At 37.7% G+C, this 18,959-nt stretch overlaps 2 protein-coding genes across 13 annotated transcripts in view; one reads left to right on the forward strand and one right to left on the reverse strand.

Moving 5' to 3' along the window:
- Positions 1-6,946, reverse strand: part of TPGS2 (tubulin polyglutamylase complex subunit 2) — a 54,990-nt gene extending 48,044 nt beyond the window's left edge. The window contains exon 1 of one of the 4 annotated variants that reach the window (XM_027127790.1): positions 6,498-6,936. In XM_027127790.1, coding sequence (XP_026983591.1) covers positions 6,498-6,588 — 91 coding nt within the window. In that variant the 5' untranslated portion in view covers positions 6,589-6,936. Of the gene's footprint in view, positions 1-6,497 lie in introns of all 4 variants that reach the window. The other 3 variants (XM_027127791.1, XM_027127792.1, XM_027127793.1) reach the window with 3 other exon arrangements.
- KIAA1328 (KIAA1328 ortholog) overlaps positions 6,869-18,959 on the forward strand; it is a 381,988-nt gene continuing 369,897 nt past the window's right edge. For 3 of the 9 annotated variants that reach the window (XM_027127772.1, XM_027127780.1, XM_027127781.1), the window contains exons 1-3: positions 6,871-7,042; positions 13,113-13,148; positions 13,870-14,012. In XM_027127772.1, coding sequence (XP_026983573.1) covers positions 6,985-7,042; positions 13,113-13,148; positions 13,870-14,012 — 237 coding nt within the window. In that variant the 5' untranslated portion in view covers positions 6,871-6,984. The other 6 variants (XM_027127776.1, XM_027127775.1, XM_027127778.1 and 3 more) reach the window with 6 other exon arrangements.

Genomic DNA, 18,959 nt, shown 5'->3' on the forward strand with positions numbered 1-18,959 from the left:
GAGCTTCATAGATTCCACCCATAAGTCCCTCATTGTATATGTGATCTGCAAAAAGTCTCTCCTTTTCTGTGGATGTCTTTTCACTTTCTTGATGGTATCCTTAAAAGCACAAACATCTTTAATTTTGATGAAGTCCAATTTATCTATTTTGTTTGTTTCTTGTACTTTTGGCATCAGATCTAAGAATCTATTGCCTAATCCAAAGTCATTAAAAATGAATCCAAGGTCTATGTTTTAGCACTTACATTTATATCTAAGATCCATTTTGAGTTAATTTTTGTATTTGAATTGAGGTAGGAGTCCAACTTCATTCTTTTGCATGTGGCTATCTAGTTGTCACAAAACAATTTGTTGAAAAGATTGTTTTCCCCCCACTGAGTTGTACAGCCATCCTTGTTGAAAATCAGTGGACCATAAATGTGTTAGTTTAGTTTTGGAGTCTCAATCCTATTCCATTGATCTATATTTCTATCTTTATGCCAGTGCCACAGTGAAGACTATTGTAGCTTTGGAGTAAATTTTTTTATCATAGTAAAATATACATAAAATTTGCCATATTAACTATTTTGAAGTGTACAGTTAAGTACACTCACATTGTTGTGCAACTATTACCACTATTCATCTGCAGAACATTTTCATTATCCCAAGTGTAGTAAATTTTCAAATAGTGAAGTTTAAGTCCTCTAATTTTTGTTCCTCTTTTCCAAGATTGTTTTGGCTATTCTGGGTGTCCTTCATTTCCATATTAATTTTAGGACTGGGTTATTTGTCAATTTCTGCAAAAGAGGCAGCTGACATTTTCATAGGGATTGTAGATTTAGATCAATTTGGGGAGTATGGGATTCTAACAGTATTAAGACTTCCAAACCATAAACATGAGATGTCTTCCAATTTATTTAGGTGCTCCTTCTTTATATATTGTGTTGTAGTTTCCAGTGTACAAGTCATGCACTTTTGTTAATGTGCTCGTTCACTCCTTACTTCTGTTAATTTAACTTTTTACTAAGTATTTTACTGTTTTGACCCAATTGTAAATTGAATTGTTTCTGTAATTTTATTTTTGGATTGTTCATTGCTAATGTGTAGGGTTTTTTTCCCTTTTTTTGGTGGATTTCTTAGGACTTTTTTAATATACAAGAGCATGTTATCTGCAAATAGCTCTTTACTTCTTTCTTTCCAAATTGTATGTCTTTATTTCATTTTCTTGTCTAATTGTTCTGACTAGAATCTCCAGTAAAATGCTGAATAGAAGTTGTAAGAGGAGAGTTCTTATGTGCAAAAAAGAGTGAACACAGCATGCCTGAGACTGCAATATTTAGAAAGGCCTGCTTGTAAGGTTGGTTCTTGGCTGGCATCTGGGAATTTGGATTTCAGGAGGGTTCCCACCATTGCCTGGTAAGAATGGCTCACTTTATTTTAAAAAAAAAAGAATGGCTCATTGTACCTACCTGTTGTTACAATATGGTTTATGCTGAACACAAGCTTTCCGCTGGGAGTCTCAAATTTGGTACATACTAGGTAGAGGATGTCTGAATGATGGATTTCCAATAACAGGTCTGGACTTCTGGGCTCAAATAAGCTTCCCTAGTAGACAACATTTCAGATGTGTTGTCACACGTTGCTGGAACAATTGTGTCCCATGTGATTTCACTGAGAGAAAACTTACATCTGGTTTCCTTGATCTCCCCACATGCACCTTTCCCTTTGTTTCTGCTGTAATAAATCACATGACTGTCTGTCCTGTAATCCTCCTAGTGAACTGTCAAACCTGGTGTGGTGCTGGGGATCCCATGAATATTTGCCTTTTTCCTGATTTTAATGGTAAATCATACAGTTTTTCACCATTGAGTATAATGTTAGCCATGGATTTTTCATAGATGCCCTTTATCAGATTGAGGAAGTCTGATTTGTTTTTATGTTTTCACTCTATCCCACAGTTTGGATGTGTTCTATCATCAGAGAACACTTTGTATGACATCAACCCTTTAAAATTTATTTCAGCTTGTCAAACATATGGTTTATTCTTGAGGTTACTCCATGTATACTTGAGAAGAATTTTTATTCTACTCTTTTAGGGTAAAGTGTTCTATGGATGTCTGTTAGGTATAGTCGATTTACAGTGTTGCTTAAGTTTACTATTTCCTTGTTGACTTCCTGCTTAGGTGTTTTATCCATTGTTATAAGTAGGGCGTTTAAGTATCAAACTATTATTGTTGAATTGTCTACTTCTCCTTTCAAGTCTGTCAGTTTTTGCTTCATGTATTTTGGGCCTTTGTAGGTACACATAGATTATAATTGTTTTGCCTTTCTGAGCATTGACACCTATTATCATTATGAACTGTCCTCCTTTGTTTCTTTTTTTTTTTTTGCTGTACGCGGGCCTCTCACTGTTGTGGCCTCTCCCGTTGAGGAGCACAGGCTCCGGACAGCGCAGACTCAGCGGCCACGGCTCACAGGCCCAGCCACTCGGCGGCATGTGGGATCTTCCCGGACCGGGGCACGAACCCGTGTCCCCTGCATCAGCAGGCGGACTCTCAACCACTGCATCACCAGGGAAGCCCTCCTCCTTTGTTTCTAATAATGAACTTTGTTTTAAAGATTATTTTGCCTGATATTAGTATAGCCACTCAAGCTCTACTTTGGGTTCTAGTTGCATGGTATATTTTTCCTCCATCTTTTCACTTTTAACTATTTGTGTCTTTAAATACAAAATGTGTCTCTTGTAGACTGGGTATATTTGAATCATGTTTTTGTTTTTCTAAAATCTTATGTCAATTTCTGCCTTCTCATGGGAGTGTCTAGTTTATTTACATTAAATGTAACTACTAATAAGGTAGGATTTATTTCTGCCATTATGCTATTTCCTTCTGAGTCCTCACCAGCAGTATTCTCCATATTGTTATAGTCCAGATTTCTATTACAGTCTTTTCATGGTGATTTTGACTTTCTCTATCAAGTTCCTGAAAGTTCCTCCAGCCTCCAGCCACTTCCCAGTTCCAAAGACACTTCCATTTAGGTATATGTTACAGAAGCACCCACTTCCAGGTAATAAAATATGTACTAGTTTTCTATGCTGCATAACAAATTACCACACTTAGCAGTGGTAGGACTGAGGATCCTGTTCTCTTGATGACCATGAGCTAGGAGGCTGCTCTCAGCTCCTAGAAGCCACTAGCAGTTCCTTGCTATTGGTCCTCTCCTAGGATCTCTCACAACATGGCAGCTTACTTTTTCAAAGCCAGGAGGAAATCTGTCTGACTTCTATACCCTCTTTTAGAATGCTCACCTGATTAGGTCAGGCCTACCTAGGATAATGTCCCTTTTAAGTCAAAGTCAACTGATTAGGTACTTCAATTACATACACCAAAAAATCTCTGCCTTTGTCATATAATGTAACCTAAGCCATAGAATGACATTCATCATCTTCACAGGTCCTGCCCATTTTCAAGAGTAAAGTATTATACACAGGTAGGTGGCATTGGAGGTCATCTAAGAAATCTGCCCACCAGTTACATTGTACTTATACCCTTTCAAATGCCCTTTTAATTTGTCATAATAGATAACAACTGGTACATCATTCTTCCACTCTCCTCCCACCTTTGCTTTAGTCTTATGTGTATGTATTTATGTATGTTCACGTGTATGTGTCTGTATGAAAATGATTCTCAGCATCAGTTTTTTTGCTGAAGGTTTCCCAAGCTATAGCTGATTTGATGAAATCTATCCTCCAGTAGATTCCTCAGGAAGGGTTCATGGGTATAGAATTCCCTAAGTTCTTTTATTTTAAAGACAGTTTGGCTAGATATTATATCCTTGGTTCACACTTTCTTTCATTGAATTTTCTATACTTGTTCATGTATTTTAATTTTGTCTGGAGTTTAGACTTACCATTTTCTTCTGCTTCACAGTTGGTTTTTGGTTAAGAGTTTTCCTCAGCTGTCTGTTGGACATTTTATTTCCTGATTTTAGCATTAGTTCTCTATGGGTTTTACTTTTCTCTCCTTCATTTTGCATTATTGTGCTGTTTAAAAAGATTTCTAGGTTAGTGACGCTAGTTTCTAGTTTCTGTTGATTGTTCCAACTAGCCTCTTCATGGGTCTGTCTGCTTGTCACAGAGCCTTCTAGTACTGAGGGAGTGTGGCAGGAACAATTAGGGTCTGGCCCTGTGATTTGTTGCTTTTTCTCTTTTTATTCGGCCATTCTGAACAGATGGTATTCTCTGTCTTTAAGCAATGCTGAGAGTTTGGTTTTGGATAAAAATGCAATTGTGGAGTCATTTCATATCTTTTAGGGAGGTTGTTTACCATACACCCACCACTGACTTCAGCTGCCTTGTTTTAAAAAAAATCCCCTTAATATATTATCTTTTCAAACAAAAAACAAATGTGAAAAAATAATATACAGGCATACTCATTTTACTGCACTTTTTTGTGCAGTAAAATTGTTTTTCTCAGGTATTGTGTTTTTTACAAATTGAAGGTTTGTGGCAACCCTACATTGTCAGATGATATTTAGCAATAAAGTTTTTTTAAGGTATATACATTTATTTTAGACACAATGCTATTGCACACTTAATAGACTACAGTATAGTGTAATCATAACTTTTATATGGACTGGGAAACCAAAAATTTGTGTGGCTCACTTTATTAGGATATCCACTTTATTGCAGTGGTCTGGAACCAAACCCCCAACATTTCTGAGGTATGTCTGCAAATGATTTTCGACTTGTGCTTTTTAACTTGAAATTATTAGGTTTTGATTAAGTTTATAAATAGACTGTTTACAGGAGGCTAGATTTCCTAAAAGTTTAACAGAGTCAGTTAATTCCTCACGTAGTTTTTGACTTGTAGCTATTACCAGTTTGCCAGACATGTGAAATGCTTAATAGATAGAATATATTAAATGCATAAATGAAATTTAAAATGTTTACAGTCACTTAATTATTTAGGTCTTTAAATCTAGCTGACAGCTTAAGGGAAATTTAGTTGGCTTGACTTAAGTGGATTAAACATTTATCAAAAGAAAATAACTCCTTATTTAGAGAAAACTTCCTAGACTTATAAAGATACTAATGAAGCATGCCTGTGGAATAGCAAGACCTGCCTAAGCCCAGGAGTACAAGAAGCAACAGGGCAGAAGTTTGGATAAGAATGAGGAGATAGGATATGGGTGGTCTTGATGATTAGACGTCTCCTTGCCCTACTCTATAATTTCATTTCTAAAATCTATCACTTCTCCCAAACACATCAGGATGTTTCATGCCTCATTTACTGTCTTAGGCACTGGGGAATACAGGGAAGAGCAATACAAACTTCCTATTCTCATGGACCTCTACTACAGAAAAAAAGACAGACAAAAAAACCAACCAAATAAATATATAATTTCAAGTAAAATATATAATTTCAAGTAGTGACAAAGCCGTGAGGATAAAAAAAAAAAGTGGGTTAAGGGAACAGAGTAATAGGGAAGGGTGTTATTAAGACTATATTCAGGAAAGGTTTCTCTGAGCTCATGATATTCAATCAGAGATCTGAATGAAGTCGGAGACAGACATTGACAGGAAGAGAATTCCAGATGCAAGGTCTAGTAAATCGCAAAAGCCTTTAAGTGGGAATAAGCTTAGTGTGCTAATGGTACAAGGAGGCTACTGCGGCAAAGCCAGAGTGAAAATAACGTCAGAAAGACAGATGAGGGCAAATTATAGCCGACTTGTGCGCCATGGTACAGAATTTGGATTCTATTATGAATGCAATGGGAAGGCACTGAAGCATACTGTTCCGACCTGCTTAGATTGCCTTCCTCCTTAGTTATCTGGCTAACTCCCATTTGTCTTTCAAAATTTAGCATCATCTCCCGTGGGACGTATTTCTTAACTCTCCAGGTAAGGTCAATCACCTCCTCCTGTGTGCTACTTCTGAGCGATAACAGATTACTGAACTGTGTTTGTGTTTCATTTCCTTTTATTGTTGCCCCAGCATGTAACATAGCGGTGGGTACTAAGTAAAGGTTAGTGCTTATTAAAGGTTAGTAAAGGAAAACCACCCATTCATTCAATGGTGCCAGCCTTGATTCCTCTGGACCACTTCAGGTACCATGTACGGGGAGGCGCATGGGAATTGGTACCCTGGGAGGTTGGCTGCAACATTCCCCCAGCTCTCTCTGCTACCAGAGGCCAAGAAGGCCTCTCGGGACAGCCAACCCCCCAGCTGTCAGGTGCCTGCTGCCTCCCCTTTGAACATCTATGCCCTACCTTCTTGGGCCCTGTTGTGGGACTTCGGGTGGGGCGACCTTCGAGCTTCACATCTCTGTATCCACACTCCCCGCAAACCCTTCCCCGGCCTAGTCAAGCACCCCATTCCCCAATTTCCCCCTTAACAACGGAAGTTACAGCCGCGATGCCCACTGGCCTACAGGGTCCGGCTCTTGCCTTCCCTCCGTGCTTCCACGGCACACCCCTCGTCCCGCAGTGGCCCCCACGGCCCCCCTGTCCCACTCACCTAGGATGCGGGTGACCCCCAAGGTCAGCTTCTCCAGGTGCGGCTTGTTGCTGCCCAGCAACGGGGGCGGTGTCTCCTCCATGGCTTGCATCCCAGCTCCGCGCGCGGTCTGAGGAGCGGCTGGGACAGGGCGGGGGAGCCGGGCGGCCGGGAGGGCCGGACTCCGCCCGGGAGGCGCGGCCGTCAAGTTCACGGCATGCCGGGAGTTGTAGTGCTCGGAGCCTGAGAGCGCGGCTGGGCGGAGATGGGGGGCCCGGGCTGCTCTGGGAGTAGCAGTTCTACGAGGCGCTCGTTCCCGCCGCCCCGGCGGGGGCTCCACACCACGCCGCCGGGACACGGCGACTCCACCGCCCGGACCCTCCCGCCCCGCCGGGGCCGGCTGCGTAAGCGGGGGCGGGCCTCTGCGCAGTGCGGCCAATCGGGACCGGGCCTGGAGGCCGGGGTTGGACGGCCTCGGCGGGACGCCCCGAGTGGCGGTTGTTTCAAGATGGCGGACGGGGAGGGCCCCTCCCGACTCGGCGCGGCGGCGTTCTGGAGCCGCGACTGTATCCTTTGCCCGCCTGGCAGGGGGCGCCGGCGCTTTACCCGGTGCGGCGAACGGTCGCGAGGGACGCGGAGTGCAAGGAAGAAGCTTGCCGCGGACCCCGGTGGCGGGGCCGTCCCGTCCGGCCGCCGTCCGGGTGCTGGGCTATGCTCTTGCTTGGGTATTAGGTGTCAGAGAGCCTGCACTGTCTCCAGGCTGGAGTTCAGGCGTGGGGACTCGGCACAGATGTTTCCCAGCCCTCCTTGGCGGTGAGCTCTGGAAAGATGGCCTAGAGTCTTGGCCTCTCCTGGGGCTGGAAGGGTCCCTCTGCCCGGGATGACCTCCGGCCGGCCTAGTCTCTTCGGAGTGAGCTTGTGGAGGAGTGCATGGTGTTGGGTGGTCCAAGAGCTTTTTGTCTTGGTTTAGGAGTGTCCTCAGTCTGCGTTGTTAAGAGTAAGTCAGGACCTTGTCGGACTTAGAAGGCCTGTCAGTGGTGATTTATTTTCATACTGAGATCTTTGGAGAAGTGTGGACTTGGTTTCACGCGGACATGATCTGGTGATGATGATTATGGAATAGGACGCGATGCAGATTTTAGGGCCTGGAAGTGGTGTTGATTTGCATGTAGATTGCGGGTCCCACTAGCAGGACTGAAGTTCTTGGGTTGTTTTATGGTAGAGAAGCTGTGGCGCTTTTATCCTTGCGGTAGTATTCCCAGATTAGTATCTATGATGAGATGTCTGACAAAACTGGTTCTTTCCCTGTGTTAGGTAGACTGTTCTAGGCTGATCTTTGGTTCTGATAATTTGTTTCATGTTAGAGGAGTGTTACCTGAAAGGAAGGCATTCAGTGTATTGGGTGCCCGCAGAGGCAAGTCTTTTTGTCTGTCTACAAGGATTGGTGATGGCATTGTTGGAAGCATTGCTCTTAACTTTGGCAGAATCTTTCTTTGCACATTCTGCTTAGCTCTCAGTAAAACTTAGAAAGTTGTATTATCAGTTACCCTTGTTGAATTACTAGGATTAAAGTGTCATGCCGTGGAGAGTGGGATATTTTTGCATTTCTTGTTGCTCCGTGTTTAGTGTTATGCACTTTCTAAACATAATTACACTTGTGTGTGATAGGTCGGTGGGAATCAAGTGAAATCGTGTACACGGTGGATAAAAGCACACTGATGCACTGTGCAAATAAAATATTTTTTTCTTTACCTATCAGTAGAATATGTACACTGGGAACAAGTGGGCTGAATTAGGAAGTTAGGAAATTGGGATGAGTCATACTTTCTCATGAAACATTACCTCTGCATTGTTAGAATTTTGTGATAGAGATATTTGAAGATTATTAGCTTATAATGTGCTTCTTTAGTGTAATCATTTTCATAACCATCCATGTGGCTTTGGTTATTATTCCTTAACTTTCTGTATAACCAATGCTATTGTGCTGATACAGAATATGTAAGAATATTGTTGTGATATAGAATGTGTGTGGGGCGTGGGGAGGGGAGACAGTCTGTTGCAGTGGGTCTGATTAAGTTAATAGGTATGTAAACTAAATCTATGCTCCTGGTCTTAGCAACCCTGTACTCTCAGTTATTCGTGCAGTCATATTACTCCCTATTTCATATAGAAGTCACATAGCCTTCCTTTTCTCTTACACTCTCCCTTACCCTAAACATTTATGTAAAATACTAATCTTCCCATTCAAAGTGGGGAGTTGAAATTATATGGGGAAAATGGTGATGATTACATTCTGTAGAAATTCAGATGCTTGAAAGGAATTGCAAGGTTACCACTATCACCCTTCCTATTCCACATAATGACCAATTAATATCCAGACTCAGATATTTTCATTTTAATCTCTATAGGACATAAAAGCAATGTCAAATATAAATTTGTTACTGAATCTTTGCTAAAAAGCATAACAATAATTATCAATCATTTGATTTAGTCACGTGTCTTTTGATCTTCATCTCTTTTCTTGTCACAATGATGACTTCCCAGACCACCCCAAAGCATTTATAATTAGAACTTTCAATAGAAAAAGACCAAAAATTATGCACCTATAATCTGGTATTATTTTCACACTATTGAAAGATTTTCAGTGTTTCACCTAAGCAATTAGAGAAATATGATTGAGCGATTTCCTAGTCCTAGATGTTTCCGTCATCTGAGGACAGATCATCTGTGACTGAATATCACCTTTTTCATACTGTTGTTCTTATGAGTTATGTATCTCCTGCACAATATGATTCAGCAGTGCTGTTTTGCACAAGGTATGTCTTTATACCCAATGTGTAAACAATGAGTATGCCATGTTGTCATTTATGGCTTAAATCTGCAAGTAGAATATGCCCCTTCGGCCATAAACTGCTTTCCTCCTTCATTATAGCTCCTGGTAATATCAAAAGAAGTTAGTGTTTCTTCAGTATCTAAATTTGCTGAAGTGCACTCAAGTGTATTATCATTAACAATATTATGAACTTGATGTTAGTTAGAACTGTAAAGGACCTGGTCAAAACATTGCAGTAGCTATAATCTCTGCCATTGAGTTTTTAATTAAAAATAGAGACTTTACGTTGATGTTAAAATAATACACTAGTCAGGAAAATAGTTGTGGTTAGTAATAATAATACGCACGTTGTTGGTAAGTGATTCAAACTCATAAGGTTAGGGTAGAGTGGGAAGTACTAAGTTTATTTTCTTGAGATCCTGGTTAGGGTAGGTATACTTATTTCTCTCTACCACTTCTGCCTTGGGTTTCTCATTACTACTTTAATTCCGGAAACTTGGGCATTAAAGACTCTTTATAATTTGCTGTACTTGTCTTATTGAGGCACTTCCAAATGAACCAAGTAGAACTAAGGTGGCACATAGAACCCAATAAGAGGTCCAATATACATTTCGTATATATTGTGTCTCTTTGACTTTGCCATAAAATATATATATTTGTTGGGAATCTTTGTATTTGAAGAAGGTAAATATTTGGGTTCTTAAGATAAAGAGCTGAAGATAGATTACAAATGATTAGAAAGGATAGGTTGGATGGAGGCAATTTCAAATATTTCTGTCTTATTTATAAAAACTTTTGTTAAGGTCTGTTTATTTAGCGTTTTTATACTTGAAAAGAAATTTGGCATGGATGTAGCTAGTGGGTTTTGTGTGCATATTTTGAATAGGACAAAAAGAGAAGGATAACACTGAGTTGTTGGACAGTGCCTCATAGGATTAAATAAATATCAATTTCATTCGTTCATAGATGGTTTACCATGAGCCAGGCATGCTTTGACCTTAGGTGATACAACATTGAACAAAACGATGCAAATCTTCACCCACTTGCTGCTTACATTTTAGTGAAATGAGATGAGTTCATGAATAAGTAAAATAATATTATATGTCCAGTGATTACAGGTGCCATGGAGAAAAATAAAGCAGGAAAAGTGTAGCTATCATGGGGGTCTTTTGTGTCTGTTTTTATGCTAGTACTGTACTGTTCTGATAACTATAGCTTTGTAATATTTTGAAACCAGGAAGTGTGATACCTCCAGCTTTATTCTTCTTTCTCAAAATTGCTTTGTCTAATTGGGGTCTTTTGTGGTTCCATACAAATTTTAGGATTGTTTGTTCTATTTCTGTGAAAAATGGCATTGGAATTTTGATAGAGATTGCATTGAATCTGTAGATTGCTTTATGGACATTTTAACAATATTCTTTCAATTCATGAGCATGGAATATCTATTTGTGTTTTCTTCATTTTCTTTTATCAATGTCTTATAGTTTTCAGTGGATAGGTCTTTCACCTCCTTGGTTAAGTTTATTCCTAGATATTTTATTCTTTTTTGATGCATTTGTAAATTGGATTATTTTCCTAATTTGTCTTTCTGATAGTTGGTTATTCTTGTATAGAAATGCAACAGATTTTTATATATTGATTTTGTATCCTACAACTTTTGTTTATAAACAAACTGAATTTATTTATTCATTCTAACAGTTTTTTGGTGGAGTCGTTAGGGTTTTCTATATGTAGTATCATGTGATCTGCAAACAGAAGCTTGTGGAAGGCTTCTACAGTTGGTTTTTCTTAAAGAAGTAGGAAGCAAAGTTATTAGCTTAGAGTAAGGATGGGGGAAGTGGCATCTGGTTTGAGAAGAGAGGAGAAAGTGTAAAATACTTGATGAGCTTCCAAATCAAGGTGCAGCTGAGTGGGGTCCTCAGTGGCTGGTCTCTTCCAGCTGTTGAGCAGGCTCCTTTGTGAATGATCCAGAGAAGTGTAGTATGTTTTCCAGGACTCTGTTATGTCAGTCTTTCCATACGTCATCCTTGGAGATGGAGAATGTTCTGCAAATTCATCACTACTTTATACTCTAGTTGAAGACACTGCCGTATGGAACATGTCCTGGGTCATCTTGACTTTTTTCCGCTGGGTACTTTCTCCCATGTGTATATTTCCAACAGCAAATGATTAAACATTTATTGAGCACCTGCAGTGTGTGCAGTCCCAAGGGATGTAAAAAATGAATCTGCTGTTAAAGAGCGTGCACAATTTCATTTTGTAAGGATTTTTTTTTGGATTGTATGTCAGTGAATTTAGAAATTCTCTCTCTGCTCCAGTGTTAGTTGCAGTCAATTTCCTTGGACTTGTGGGGTCTAAGTTTTTGCTTGTTTACTTGTCTTATGTGCCTCCTAAGATTTTCTAAGCTCCATCCCTGATGTCTAAGGGAATTTAAAGTTTTTAGAGGCCCTATCAGCCAAAAGCTTGAAGCTGTGATAGTGCTGCAGAGAGCTGTTAGAAACCACCTGGCAGTTCAGACAGTAAGCACCATCTTTGTGTTCCATAGGGATTCTAGGCATTTCCAATCAGCATTCCTTGAAAAGATTCCATTACTAGAATTGATTCTGAACTGAAATATATTGATTTTTTAACATGTTATTAATCCACTGTTTTATTCCAGCCTTTTCCCAGGAGGAAATAGTTAATAATTGGTTTGTCTACAAATTTTGGAAAAGAAAGTGTTTTATAAAGTAACAAAACTTTAGTATTTTCTAGATCATTTGAAAAAAATTGTTTAGACACTTACTTCCTGGAAGTGTAATAGAAGGTTATCAAATGGTGGACATACCTGGATTTAGATATAGTTCTGAATAAAATTTTATTTCTGGAAAGTAAACTTTCTTATTATATTGGTTCCCTTTCTATAGCAGTGTTCTAGCCTTTCTGAATTTCTCCTTTTGAAATTCAGAATAGTCCTTTTTGTCTTAAATTTCTTCAACTTGTTAAATAGTAGGGCTTCTTGAGACATTTCATGAATATACTGCAGAAGAATAAAAAATGTTTTTTGTGTTGGCATGATTGACTTGCCCCCAAACAGTGTTTGTTCTTCAAAGCTGAAGCTCACTTTGAAATTACAGATTCTTTTTTTTTTAATATATCTTTTTTGGAGTATAATTGCTTTACAATGTTGTGTTAGTTTCTGTTGTACAACAAAGTGAATCAGCTATAAGTATACATATATCCCCATATCCCCTCCCTCTTGAGCCTCTTCCCATCCTCCCTATCCCACCCCTCCAGGTCCTCACAAAGCATCAGAGCTGATCTCCCTGTGCTATGCAGCAGCTTCCCGCTAGCTATCCATTTTACATTTGGTACTGTATATATGTCAATGCTAAAGCTTACTTTAAAATTAAAAGCTAAAGCTCCCTTTGAAATTACGAATTCATGCCTAAAATAACTTGTCATTCACCGATGATGAGCAAAATGGAGTATTTAACTCCTTGTTTACGAAAGGAAAGAAAATGAAAGGAAACTAATTTGTAGTGTATCTCACTTGGGAATAAGCATGGATAAAACTTTTATGGAACAAGGCCTTCCAAAATTTTTACAAAGCAGATAGTTGTGAATGTATAAAGATTAACTTTAAAAGATTATTAATTTTGCTACATTTATTTTAATTATGGTGCTTTCTAGTTTTGTTTTTAAAAGCTAGTTATAAACTCCCAGGTCAAAACAAATTACAAATTATAACAGAAATACAGAACAGCAATGTTTGGATGTTGGATAATCTTTTCTAGTATTTTCCTTTATGTCTTCCTGCATAGTTTCTGATGAAGAACAGTCAGTAGTGTATGTTCCAGGTATGATTTTATGCATTAATTTGGTAAACTTCCTTTGCTTCTTAAGAGGAGAAAATAAAAACATTAGGATAACTTTGCAGGTATAAGTAGATGCAGAACAGTTCATCAGAACCTAATTTTTTTTTTTTTTTTTTAATGTTTGCTATGACCCCACTAAGGTTTGAAATACTGCCTTATTTTAGGGGCTGGCTGGGCAAGTCAGCTTTTGATGAATTTACAGAATACTTCATTCATGTGTTAAAGAGCAAGAGATTCTTTTCTTGTCATATTACAAATAATAGTTTAAATTTTATATTTCAAAAAAATGTGAAAACTTCTTTATTTAGTGTTTATGTAATAGACTTTAAAGCTTACTTACTGGTTGTTAAGAGGTGAGTAGTAAAACTGAACCACTGGAGGCATCCTAATTGTGTGAAGAATCAGATTTTTAATTTTCAATAAGTTAAGCTATGTATGGTATGTTGTAGTTTATTGGTTTTAATGTGACTTACGGATGTTCACATCCCCATTTAAAAATACTTCAGTTGAATCTTTGCATGCAAAACATCATCTTTTCATGATTCATTATTTAGTAACAGAGCCTTAAAACGAAGTTTATAAAGTAAGAGATTTCCCCATCAAGTGCCATAAGTAGAGGATATCAAGGAAGAGGTTGATGGGGGGAGGGTTTAAGAGAATGAAAAGATATAATTTTGAAATCTTGTTTGATGGAAATCCTTAGGAATTTCTACAGGAGGAAATATCAGATCAAGACACAAGATGGTGAATCCAAAAGCTGATGTTAAACTTAAGACTTCCAGGGTGACTGCTACTTCAGTCTCCATGGAGTCTTTAAAAGGTGCAGGGGATTCAGTAGATGAACAGGTCAGTAATTTCTTTTTTTCTTTTTCTGGTTTTTTTTTTTCCCTTATTCTCCAGTCTTTATAAATGCTAACCAGTAAGTCATTTTTTTATGCTGACCAATAACTGATAGATAAGGGTAGAGGAGCCCTTGAAAGAACATTAGATGATCTACAAGCATTTTTAAAGATACAGAGGATTCTAGGATGCTTTGCTTAGTATGAATATAAAATGTGTGTTACTCATTTTGTTCCAAAATGTCCAGGCTTGCTTTAAGCCTTAGTTAAGAAACATTTATTGTCTTAGTATGTCTCCAAAGACTTAAATCCTGATCTGTGTGGAGTTAGTAAATCAAATTGACAATTTTTTTCTTTTATTAGGTGTCCTTTGTGACTTTTGTTCATGTGAATTTGTTAGTTGATGGTGGATAAACCTTTGTATATAAGAAAATGCTTTATTAAAACAAAATTAGCCTGTATTATTATTGTTATTATTTCCTTCGTTTGGCAAATAATATCATAAAGACTTTATTTTTATAGCTCAGTCATTGATTTCTCCTTTGTCTTTCTTCGCCTCTTTAATAGTGTCTGTACATTCCTTTGGTATATGCTCTATCTGATTGGTTTATTTCACTTTACTTTTTGTTATATTTTGTCTCCCCAACCAGAGTTTAACTCAGGGTTTGGCAATCTATGACCTGTAGGCCAAATCTGCTTCTTCCTGTTTTGTGAGTAAAGTGTTACTGGAACACAGCCACTCTCAGTCTTTTAGTGTTATGTTATTGCCACTTTCGTATTAAAATGGCAGAGGCGCTGTAAAGATGAATGCTCACAAAGCCAAAATCATTTGCTATCAAATTCTATATAAAAAATGTTTTTCAGTCCCTGGTTTATGTTCAGATATTGAAATTTTCAATGTCTAGTTTGTTACTAATTACAGTTGACCCTTGAACAACACAGGTGTTAGGGGTGTTGAACTCCGGGCAGTTGAATATTTGCATATACCTTTTGGCTCCCCAAAACTTTACTAATAGCCTACTGTTGAATGAAAGCCTTACTGATAACATAAATAGTCAATTAACACATATTTTGAATGTTATATGTATATTTACATACACTTTACGCATTCATGACACACCTTTTTTCTTAATTTTTAAAAAATATTTCTTAGGCTCTGTGGTTCGTCTGCAAGCTTATTCAAATTGTTGTAAATCTCCAAAAAGTTTTGCAATATATTTATTGAAAAAAAATCTGCTTGTAAGTAGACTTGTGCAGTTCAAACCCATGTTGTTTAAGGGTCAACTGTTTTATGTTTAGTTATCTACAGGATTTAACTGTGATTAGCTCAAAAAGCCTGCCTATGTTACTTATATCCCCAGTGTGTACACTTCACACTAGGATGTGAATAGTTGAATTTGCAAGTTCTTATCAAAAATTGAAAGTATTTTTTCATATAATAGTTTGTGTATTTTATAGTGAACAGAAACTATTCCCCATTCATATCAGCTCTTGGCAACCACTAATCTGCTTTTAGTCTCTGTATTTGTCTGTTCTGGACATTTCATATAACTGGAATAATGTAACATGTGGCCTTTTGTGACTGGCTTTTTTCATTAAGTATAGTGATTTCAAGTTTCATCTATGTTGTATCATGTATCTTTACTTCATTTCTTTTTATGGCTCAATACATATTTTGTTTAACCACCAGTTGAAGGACATTTGGGTTGTTACAGTTTTTGGCTATTATCAATAATATTGCTGTCAGCATTCATGTACAAGTTTTTGTGTGGATGTATGTTTTCAATTTTCTTGTGTATACACCTAGAAGTAGAATTTCTGGGTCATATAGTAATTCTCTGTTTAACCTTTTGATGAACTACCAAAGTAGCGATACCATTTTACATTCCACCAGCAATGTATGAGGATTCCAGATTCTCCACATTCTCACCAACACTTTATAATTGTCGTAGTGAGTGTGAAGTGGTATCTCATTGTGGTTTTGATTTGTATTTTCCTAACGGCCAATAATGATCATCTCTTTATGTGCTTCTTGGCCATTTGTATGTGTTCTTTAGAGAAATGTCTATCCAGATCTTTTTCAATTGGGTTGTCTTCTTATTGATGAGTTGTAAGAGTTCTTTATAGATTCCATCTCCAAGTTCCTTGTCATATATATGATTTGCAGATATTTTCTCCAATTTTGTGAATTGTCTTTTCACTTTCTTTATTTTTTTAAATAAAATTTATTTATTTATTTATTTTTATTTTTGGCTGCATTGGGTCTTCACTGCTGTGCGTGGGCTTTCTCTAGTTGTGGTAAATGGGGGCTTACTCTTCGTTGTGTTGTGCGGGCTACTCTTGTTGTGGACGAAGCACAGGCTCTAGGCAAGGGGGCTTCAGTAGTCGTGGCTTGCTGGCTCTAGAGCGCAGGCTCAGTAGTTGTGGCACATGAACTTTGTTGCTCTGCGGCATGTGGGATCTTCCCAGACCAGGGCTCGAATCCGTGTCCCCTGCATTGGCAGGCAGATTCTTAACCACTGTGCCACAAGTGAAATCCTCTTTTCACTTTCTTATTGGTGTCCTTTGGAGCTTGAAAGTTTTAAATTTTGATGAAGTCCAGCTTATCAGTGTTTTCCTTTTATTTATTTAATTATTTATTTGCTGTCATATCTAAGAAATCATTGACTAAACCAAGGTCTCAAAGATTTATACCAATATCTAGGAGTTCTATAATTTTAGATATTACATTTAGGCTTTGATCCATTTTGATGTAATTTCTGTACATGCTATGGGTAGTGACCCAACTTCATTCTTTTGCATGTGGATTTCCAGTTGTCCCAGCGTCATTTGTTGCAAAGACCATTCTTTCTCCTTTGATTGTCTTGCCACCCTTGTTGAAAATCTGTTAATCATAAATGTGTTTGTTTCTGTAATCTCAGTTCTATTCCATTGATCTATATTTCTATTTTAATCGCAGTACCACACTGCTTTAGTATACTGTAGCTTTGCAGTAAGTCCTGGAATCAGGAAGTGTAAATACTCCAAGTTTGTTCTTCCTTTTCAAGGTTGTTCTGGCTATTCTGGGTCTTTTGCATTTCCATAAGAATTATAGAATCAACTTGTCAATTTCCGCACAAAAGTCAACTTGGATTTCAGTAGCAATTGTGTTGAATCTTTTTTTTTTTTAATGTTGAACCTTCTTTTAATTTATTTATTTTTATTTTTGTCTTTGTTGGGTCTTCGTTTCTGTGCGAGGGCTTTCTCTAGTTGTGGCAAGCGAGGGTCACTGTTCATCGTGGTGCGCAGGCCTCTCACTGTCGTGGCCTCTCTTGTTGCGGAGCACAGGCTCCAGACGCGCAGGCTCAGTAGTTGTGGCTCACAGGCCTAGTTGCTCCGCGGCATGTGGGATCTTCTCAGACCAGGGCTCGAACCCGTGTCCCCTGTATTAGCAGGCAGATTCTCAACCACTGCGCCACCAGGGAAGCCCTGTGTTGAATCTTTTAAAAAAAATTTTAAAAAGTTTTTAATTCAAGTATAGTTGATTTACAATGTTAACGTTAGTTTCAGGTGTATAGTACAGTGATTCAGTTTTTTATGTGTATATTGTATATATACCTATATATTATATATGTGTATATATATTTTTTTCTTTTTCAGATTCTTTTCCCTTATAGGTTATTACAAAATATTGAGTCTAGTTCCCTGTGCTATACAGTAGGTCCTTGATGGTTATCTGTTATATATATATATATAGTACTGTGTATATGTTAATCTCATAAATTAGGAGATTGGGAATCTTTTTTTCTTAATTTTTAAAATTTTTTAATTCAATTTTTAAAGGTTACTTTCCATTTACAGTTATTACAAAATACTGGCTGTATTCCTCGTGTTGTACAATACATCCTTGAGCCTGTCTTACACCCCACAGTTTGTATTTCCTACTCCCCCACCCCTATGTTGTGTTGAGTCTTTAGATCGATTTGGAGAGTACTCTCAACTTAATACTATTAAGTCTTCCAGTCCTTGAATATGGTGTGTAAAATGTCTTTCTATTTATTTAGGTCTTCTTTAATTTCTTTCAGTGATGTTTTATAGTTTTCAGTGTACATGCCTTATACTCCTTTTGTTAAATTTATTTTCAAGTATTGTGTTTTATACTTTTTGGTACTACTATTAACGGAATTGTCTTCTTAATTTCATTTTTGGATTTTTCACTGCTAGTGTCCAGAAACAGTTGATTTTTTATCCTGCTACCTTTCTAAATTCATTTATTAGTTCTAATCTAATAGTTTTTTGGTAAATTCCTTACAATTTTCTATATATAAGATCATGCCATCTGTGAATAGAGATAGTTTTACATACCCCTTTTCAGTTTGGATTCCTTTTATTTCAACTGTCTTCTAAAGAGATTTAAAAATGCAACAAACTTTATAGCAAGTTCACTTTTCCATACTGATAGTCTGTTGGTCCAGTATCATTTATTAAGAGGACCATTCTTTTCCCCATTGAATTACCATGATGCTATTGTAATTCAAGGAGAGACTTAAAATTTCACTACAAGTCTGGCAACTGTGAGAGGAGAAAGAAAGAAAGATTGACTAGGAAGAGTCTCAGACTTCCTTGCAGTCTGAGGTAGTGTCTGTCTGTAGAGATGTATCCTTCCCTTATTATAGCATAGCATCTTTTTTGGTAATCTCTATCCTGAATTTTGTGTTTGTCATTCTTTTGTTTTTCTATATCAGGGGTTGACAAACTTTTTCTGTAAAGGGCCAGATGGAAAATATTTAGCCTCTGTGAGACACATGGTTTCTGTCTTAATTATCTAAGTCTGCCACTATAGTGTGGAAAAAGCCTTATGTATGTCAATGTATAAAAGAATGTGCATGGCTGTGTTTTGTTTTGTTTTTAATTAATTAATGTATTTATTTTTGGCTCTGTTGGGTCTTTGTTGCTGCACGCAGGCTTTCTCTAG

The sequence above is a fragment of the Aethalodelphis obliquidens genome, unplaced genomic scaffold, assembly GCF_003676395.1.
Source record: "Aethalodelphis obliquidens isolate GAN/ISIS:26980383/991018 unplaced genomic scaffold, ASM367639v1 scaffold32, whole genome shotgun sequence".
Taxonomy (NCBI): domain Eukaryota; kingdom Metazoa; phylum Chordata; class Mammalia; order Artiodactyla; family Delphinidae; genus Aethalodelphis; species Aethalodelphis obliquidens.